At 39.8% G+C, this 8,651-nt stretch overlaps 1 protein-coding gene across 1 annotated transcript; it reads left to right on the top strand.

Moving 5' to 3' along the window:
- Window positions 1–4,401: 4,401 nt before the first annotated feature.
- On the top strand, window positions 4,402–4,857 carry LOC107531636 (ubiquitin-conjugating enzyme E2 D2B-like). The gene has a single exon (XM_016205750.2). It carries the CDS (start codon window positions 4,402–4,404, stop codon window positions 4,855–4,857), a length of 456 nt encoding a protein of 151 aa, XP_016061236.2.
- Window positions 4,858–8,651: the final 3,794 nt, after the last annotated feature.

Below are 8,651 nucleotides of genomic sequence, written 5' to 3'. Positions count from 1 at the left end.
AGTAAGGCTTAAACTCCACAGGGTGGGGTAAGAGGTTTTCCCACAGGGTAAGGGGTTAAGGGGTAAGAGGCTTCCCCATTAGGCAAAAGCTCTATGGATAGTAAAGGTCTGCCTGAGAAAGATGTCCTCTGCAGTATGGGGGAATGACTCAGCACAGGAATCCAGATGGCTGCCCACTGAGCTCTATTCCCAGAGCCAGCAACCCTAGATTCTCCTCACACAGCTCTAGCCCACATTGATGTCCCTCAGCTGGAGCCCAAAGTGAGTGGCTCCACATGAAATTTTGTGTGTTCACCCTTTAAGAGGGTGCATGCATTTCCAGAAACCTCTCCCTGACAGACAGAAAACCAGTTGCTTTTCACAGCCAGGTATTATGTGGGCACCTTTCTCAGTTCTGGTGCTATGAATGGGGAAGCCCAGCTAGGGGTTTAGACCCCAGAGTTCAAGTGGGAACCGTGCTATAGCTGAGGTATCCCTCTGGACATTCAGCTGCAGACTGTGGGATCCTGGACAGCCCTCTCACACCTCTGCAATTCCTACCAGTCTCTATGCAGTCTCCACTTTATGTCCTGATTTTGAGGATGCTCTCGAGCTAGTATTCAGTTGATTATTCAGGATTTTTTTTCTATATTTTAGTTGTAATTCCAGTTTGGTCCTGGGAAAGTGTCAGTGTAGCTTCCATTTAATGCACAGCCATCTTGGAATCCTTCCCTTAAATTTTGAAGAATATTTTTGTGTTGTACAAAATTTTAAGTTAAGGATTTTTTTCTCTCAATGCTTCAAATATTTCACCCCACTCTCTTCTTCCTTTCATGAATACTGAGAAGTCAGTTGCAATTATTTTTTTCCCTTTGATAGGTAAAGATGTTTTTATCATTGATTCTTTTCAAGGACTTAAAAAAACACACAAAACTTTGATTTCTTTCAGTTTAAAAATGATATGCTTAGGTGCAGCTTTTGGCAATTCTCCTGCTTGATGTTCTCTGAGTTTTCTGGATCTGTGGTTTTGTACCTGACACTAATTTGAGGAAATTCTCAGTTTGTTTCAAGTATTTGTTCTCTTTCATTTGCTCTTTCTCCCCTTCCTCCCCCTCCTCCTCCTGGTACTCCCATTGCACATGTGTTACACAGTTCATATTTCTCCCACAGTTCTTAGATAATTTTTGTTAATTTTAATTCTTGTAATCTTTCTTTTTGATTTTCAAGGATTTAATTTTACTGTCAAATTTTGTAGCTTGGAGATTCATTGTTCAACCATGTACTCTTTACTAAAAAAACAAACAAACAACAAAAAGATATTTTTCATTTCTGTTATAGTGATTTTAATCTCCTGCATGTCTTTTAGGTACTTTCTTAAGATTTACTTTTCTCTGCATACATTTCCCATCTTTTTCTGCAAGTTGCGTACTCTTGCATTAGAACCCTTAGGATACTAATCACAGTTGTTGTAAACTCCAAGGCTGATAATTCTAGTATCTCTGCCATGTCTGGTTCTCATGGTTTCTCTGCCTATACAAATTGTTTTGTGCCCTTTGGTATGCCTTGCAATTTTTCTTTGATAGCAGATATGACATACCAGGTAAAAGGAACTGACATAAATAAGCCTTTAGCAATATGGTGTTAATGTTGGGGGAGAGAAGTGTTCCATAATCCAATGAGTTGGACTCAGTCTTTCAGTGCACCTATGCCTCCAGATTGTGAAATTCACTAGTTTTTCTCAGTTTTTTAGTCCTGTTAGGTGGGACAAGATGGCTAGGGTGCATTGGAGTTGGGTATCTGCCCTCTCCCATTTGGTAGGTTAGATCCAGCTGGGGTTGGGTTTTTCCTTTTTCCTAGGTCAGTTGAGCTCTGGTAATACCCCAGCAGGTCAGGATCTGGTTAACTGATTTCCCTTGAGGGGAGGCCTTGCTAAGCAAAACAGAGTGCTCTGGCAGTTTTGAAATGGCATTTTCCTCTCCCCAGACCAGAAATAGGAGGAGATATTTTTCAGTATTTACTGCAAGAACCTGGTCAAGCTCCTAGAAATACTGTGGGGCATCCTTTATGGCTGGATCCCCTTGGAGTGTTTTACTCTCACAACTGTCCTCACTGAGCCTCTAGCAATTTGTCAGTTATGCTGTAGTTTCTTCTTCCCTGGCACTGGTTCTTGGGGCAGATTCTGGGGGTGTCTCTGCTCCAGTACAGAGTATCTACTTTATTTGCCTATCTCCACAATCTTGGGGACAGCAGTTTGTTCCTGTGTCCTTTCCTCTCTTATAAATCTAATAAGAGTTGTTGAATTTTAAGTCTGTTCAGCCTTTTACTTATTGTTAGAGCATGGTGGAGACTTACAAGCTTTTTACATATGGATCAGAAAACAGGAACTCTATACTTATATTTTCAGAAGAAAGGCCAAGGGACAGTGAGGGAACTGTGAAATCACATGTTCTTTATTCCAGAATTTTCCTCAATTTTTTAAGTATGACTTTTTCTCACACATGTTAGAATTTTATAACTAGATTTCTACAATATTTCCATTCTTCCTCATAATAAAAGTACAATCCATGATATTTATCCCATCATATCTATATGTGCCATTATGTAAAGCAGGGGTGAGGAAAGTCAAGACCATGGGTTGTATACAGCCCCAAAATCATTTGGTCTAGCCCTTCCAAGGTAACAGCATGCAAGACCCAAACTTCAATAAATCTCGGAGCTTTTTCATAGTTAATTTTTAAGTTGATAAGTTTGTATGGCTCTTGAAGGATGTTATAAATAACCAAATGGCTCTTGGCAGAAAAAAGGTTCCCCACCCCTGATATAAAGCAGTCAGGTGAAGGCAAATAGGTAAACACTATTGAACTATGTTACACAGAGCCTGCTTGATCTTCTCATTACCATTATCAGATTGAAACGTGTGCTATGAACACACTGACATCATACTTAAAAAAGAGACAACAAAAATGGCAACAAATTTCTGACAGTATCATCTAATGGCTTCCATTTGGCAGTTCCCAGCATAATAGATTTCACTCCAGAGGTCAGGACACCAATGCAGAGATTATGCCTTCTACTGAGGACATCAATTCCAATAATTCACTTTGGAACAGGAACAATAACCGCAGGACATATTTTTGACTCACTAGGACCACTGTGAGGCAAGCCTGAGGTAAAAACTCCATTGATTCCCTGACCTCCATGAGCTCCTTCTCTGACTGGTGAACCACAGTGAGGACCCAGTCTCCTGGAATTAGTGTTAGTGCAGAGCCAGTGTTCAGGAGTCTCTGAAAGCTCTGATTCTTTCTTTTTTCTCCAGTGCTCTGTTATCCAGGTAAAAAACTGCAGGTCCCTTGGGGGAAGGCTGGGAGAAAGATTAATGGTCTAAATTTTAGTCAGTAGTCCTTTATCACAAAGTCCCTTCCATTCATTCTGGGTCTATAAATTGGCTTAATTCTGGGAAGTGATTGAGGCTCCATAACTCTGTTTTTATAATTCAAGTTAGACTTTTATTCACTTCCTCTAGAACTTTTTTGTTTATACAGATCAAGTAAAAACTTATTAGGTTTAGTATCTATTTCACTTGTAGGGACACCATGATCAACTAGCCAAGGGCATAGGTCTGTGTGAGTCAGATTACTTTGATTGCTGCTTTTATTCTGCTTTCATTAGGGTAATGATATTATGGTAACCACTTCCACCATGTCTTTGGTGGTTGAGTGCAGAAGCATCTCTGCCCCTGCAATCCTGGGATCCAACTACACCAAATGTATTTATATTTTCCAATTCAGTGACCATAATTCCCGCTAAAAAGTCTGGCTTACATAGAAGAGTAATCACAGAGCTCTTCAAGACATAAATTTATGTATCAAAGTCTTGGTGAAAGGTGTCTTCTAGACCATCCTAGGGTGGGTGAATTGGTCCCTCCTACCCTCCACCATCCTCCATTCAGATCATCTCTTGACCCTGTTCACATGCCATCACATTCACCTGATAACTTCATCAGCATGCCCCCCATGACGTCACAGAATGAATTTCCTACTGTTGCCGGGCAACCCAATGTTTACTTTAGAGAGCAGCGGCAGGACCAGGCGGCCCTGAGCAGAAGCGGCCTTGTCACCCGGAGGTGGTATCCACGGGAGGCGTGGCATCTGAGCACCAGAGTCCAAGTCAGGACAGCCCGGAGGTGGTGGAGCCAGCAGTTGTGCAGTACACAGGTTCTCAGTATTCTATCAGTCCCTCTGGGTTCCCATCTTTCCTTCCTCAACCCTCCTCTCCACCGTCATCCTTGTTCACTGTCACTCCCTCCACCCCAGAGCCCGGCTTTACCCGCTTATCCACAGACCTGGTGGGTTTCTGCTCCCCCTAACCATGTCTCTCCCAACCTTTTACCTATCAGGAAGCCTCACAAGTAAGATCGGCCTCATGGTGCAGTTCCTGGCCCTAAAGCGCCTCCAGAAGGAGCTCCTCGACCTTTCCCGAGACCCCCTAGACTTTTGCTCTGCAGGGCCAGTGGGTGAAGATATGTTCAAATGGCAGGGACTTATGCTGGGGCCAAAGGACAGCCCCTACCACGGAGGAGCCTTCTTCCTTAGTATCCAATTCCCGAGGGAGTACCCTTTCAAACCTCCCAAGATTCTATTCAAAACCCGAATTTACCATCCGAACGTAAATCGTAAAGGCCGTGTCAGCCTGCCCATCCTTAATTCCCAGTGGTCTCCTGCACACACACTTTCAAAAATATTGCTGTCGATCAGCGCCATGTTATGTGAGCCCAGACCACAAGATATCCTAGTTCCAGAAATGTGGAAGATGTACAAAAATGACAGGCCAAAGTATAATATCATGGCTCAAAAATGGACGAAGAAGTATGCCATGTAATTTAAAAATAAATTATAATACCATCACTTTAATAAAACAGTTAGTTGAACTGGTTGTCTTTTGACTGCTATTTATGAAGTAAGGTTTCCTCATTTTTCTGGGCACGTGTTGTAGGCCTTCCACATCAGGGTGTGTGTAGAGGGGGTGGAAGGAGGTGTGGGAGTAGGGCAAGGCTGAGGGGATGGATGAGAGTGAGACAGACAAGTTTTAATATCTACCTTAATAAAAGCTTTCTTTACTAATTTAAGATTAGGAAAGGAAAAACAATTGGGTTCATCTTTAGGATGAGGAGAGCAGTTCTGCCAATCAGTGAGATAATTTTTAATGAAGGTTCTATAGAACTGATAATGCTGAGGAAAAACTGGATGAAGATTACAAAGCTATGCCCAGCCGGGCGTGGCTCAGTGGTTGAGCGTCTACCTAGGATCCATGCAATCGGGGTTCGATTTCCGGTCAGGGCACATGCCCCAGTTGCAGGCTCAATCAGTGAGTCTCTCATCATTGATGTTTCTATCTCTCTCTCTCTCCCTCTCCTTTCCTCTCTCTGAAATCAATAAAGATATATTTAAAAAAAAACAAAACCAAAAAAAAACCCAAAAAGCTAATTAGGCATCCATTTTATTCTGAGGAACTTGTGTCTTCGGGTGTTTTATTTTGTTTTTGACCAAGATCAGTATTAGCCCATATCATCTATTTTCAGCTCTAAATTTAACTGGACAGTAATTAAGTGGATTAGGAGTTGTTGCAAAATAAAATGTGTGTTTTGTTCACAGACTTCAGCACCTCCTGCACCTTCATTCCCCACCTTTTTTACCACTCTGCCTCTCCTACACCCTGGGTTGTACCCTTCTTCTCAGGACATACTTATGTTGACATAAGAACATTCAACCTGTAGAGAATTTTCACAAAAAAACTTAATTGAACCAAACAGAGAATACACCTGGAAGCAAGATCTCAACAGACAGAAATAAATGTTTCTCATGACAGTCGGCAGCTTTCATTCTTTTATGTATTTTAAATTAATGAGGGAACATAAGGAAGATTACATGAAGATGGGAGAAAGCAATGCGGAGAGTGGATTACAGGATAGTTACCAAGATTCTTTGCACTCTTGAGGGTGGGGACCCATATTTCAAAGGTGCATTAACCTAGACGCACAAGAACAATGAATAGGGCTTGCTTAATGTAAACATAAATCTTTTTCTAAAAAGGTTATATGCCTGGGGTGTGAAAACCCACCTTGACCTGCCCAGTTAGGAATTTATGATCAGATCACCCTGTGAGGTTATTTTCCATAGAATCCCTTTTTGCATCCACATCTACTGGCTCTAATTTGTCTTATTTTCTCAAGAGCTCTGTGGTGTCTGAGATCTCACCAAGCTTTCAAGCTTACATGTTACCCAGTCAGTTTCATGGAAGCTGCTGAATGATGCAGATCCTGGGTTAGAGACACAACTCTAGTCAGGGCCCAGCAGGCAGTATGAGCTTCACTGACACCAGTTCCTCTGGCCCCCAAGACCCAAAGGGGAGATGGGGAGCAGACCAGTGGGTGCTGCACACACAGTGGGTTTGTGTCACAACTGAAAGAACACAAGCTTTGTAACCTTCCGGGCTTTGAAAGGAGAATTCTAGCAAACTTAATCAACTTTTTCCCAAAGTGAGATACTATCTTCAACCCATTCAGAAAACAAATCTGTCCCCTGCCTTGGAGGGAGCTCTGTCTTCCAAGAGTGTTTGCTATGCAAACATCCTTGAAACCAATAGCCCAAGACACATGTTGACACAAGATGTGCAGAACTGCACCTCAACAGTCTTAACTTCTTGGATCTATTTTGTTATACAGGTAAAAATTAATTTCATGGAAATACTTGTAAGAAATGAAAAAAATCCAATTTTCACTTTAGAACTTGTACATTCAGGAATGTCTAATCAGTGTAATAAGCAGATTACTAGCAACAGTACCTTTAAAAATACTTTATAATCTACTCCTTTTAAGGGGTGGAAAGAGATAATTATAAGGGAAAATATAAAAACATCAGTGGCTTATGATTTTTAAAATATTTATCAAAATAATCCTATAAATATATAGAAAATTTTGTTTCTGAACCAAAGGTCCTAACCCCTCAAATATAAAATTTTCTTTTAACTGTACATTCAGGTAGTGCTGCCAAATAAGATTTTTCTATGTCTAACTATTCAATAGAGTAGCGACTGGTCAATGAAGCTATTGATGTGACCAGGCAACTGGAATTTTTATTTTGTTCAATTTCAATTAACTTTAAATTAAAATATTAAGTAAATCGATTGCATTGAAATAACCATGTAAGAACAGTGGTTACTGTATTATAAAATTAGAGCTTAAGATCAGATATATGCATGTTTCATTTTAGTGTAATTCAGGGCATCATTAACATAGCTGATGATGAACCAGAGCTGGAAGAATTTATCATGGGACTTACCAGGACTGAGCTGAGACTGAAAAAGCAGAGAGAATGTGGAATGAAGACAGTGGGAGACTCCTACAAGATTAAGTGGTACTTTAGCTATTGTGCAAGCAAGTGAGGATTTTGGAAACATGGGAATATTTTTTCTTTTATCTTTCTTTTTCCCAGTAATGACTGATTTGATATTTTATGATCAAAGGCAATGTGTCAAAAGCATGGGTGCTTGAAGCCAAACCTGTGTTCTAACCCAGACTCCTCCAGTAAGTAGTTGTGTGACACTAAACAAGTTAGTTAACCCTTTTGGGCCTTAGTTTCCTCAAGTACTAAGTAAGGATATTATCTATAACACTTCCTAGAGTTTTAAAAATAAGAAGATGTATGAAAATTACCTAACCTGTGCCATTAAATATATATTCAATAATGGAAGTTGTCTTAATTATTTCTCATTATACATATTCTTTCCCAATAACCTTGTGCTGAGCAGCCTGCAAGATAGTTTGACTGGGCAATTCTATACATCCGATATCTCTAGGATTGCTGGAGGAGAAGGCAGGGACTGTGAGAATCTGTGATTTAAATTGATTTGGGAATTCACGAAAGGGTGCATTGACAAGGACAACACACAAAGTATCACCACCCCAATATTTTTTTAGGAAGACACATAAACTTCAAAGTACAAGAAAATCAAATTGAAGGCTGGATAAAAATGCAGATTTCTGAGTCCTACCTCTAGAAGGGGCCAGTAATCTGCATTTACAATCATCAAGAATGATTTATAAGCTGGTTGAAATTGAGCACAGCTGGATAGACTGTGGATTTCATTGCATGGCTTATTCAGTTATTATTAGTTAAAAAAAAAATGGTGAGGGTCTATGTTAATGAAAGTGCCAAGATTTAATGCATTTTAACTTAGTTACAAGCATACCTCTTCTTTAACTGATATTTTTTACATAAAAATATTTTTATTCACTTTACTGGCAGTGCTCAAATCCATTTATATTTATAGATGTAGCTCAAATACTTTATAGCTTTGCAAATAAGAGAATTTGAGCTCTTTAGTCTTGTTATAAATTGTATGAAAGGCAGGAATAAGGTGTGCCTTTGGATTCATCAAGTGATTAGTGTAATTATTGTTTAAATTATTTCCAAAATTTCTTAGAGAGCACTTGAAAAGAATATGGTTTTTGCACTTAAAATATCAGTTATTTTTATTCACTTACTATAGGAAGCATCTTCTTCTTCTTCTTTTTTTTTTTTTAATAACTCTGTGAACATGTTACTCAGTTCTGTTTGGGAGTCCTTCAACAAGATTGTTCTGTGAATTGACACTGTGGAATACATTATATTTTC

The sequence above is a fragment of the Miniopterus natalensis genome, chromosome X (assembly GCF_054644295.1).
Source record: "Miniopterus natalensis isolate mMinNat1 chromosome X, mMinNat1.hap1, whole genome shotgun sequence".
Taxonomy (NCBI): domain Eukaryota; kingdom Metazoa; phylum Chordata; class Mammalia; order Chiroptera; family Miniopteridae; genus Miniopterus; species Miniopterus natalensis.
The sequence above is the reverse complement of the archived record's forward strand: the minus strand, read 5'-3'. Positions and strand labels throughout refer to the sequence as shown.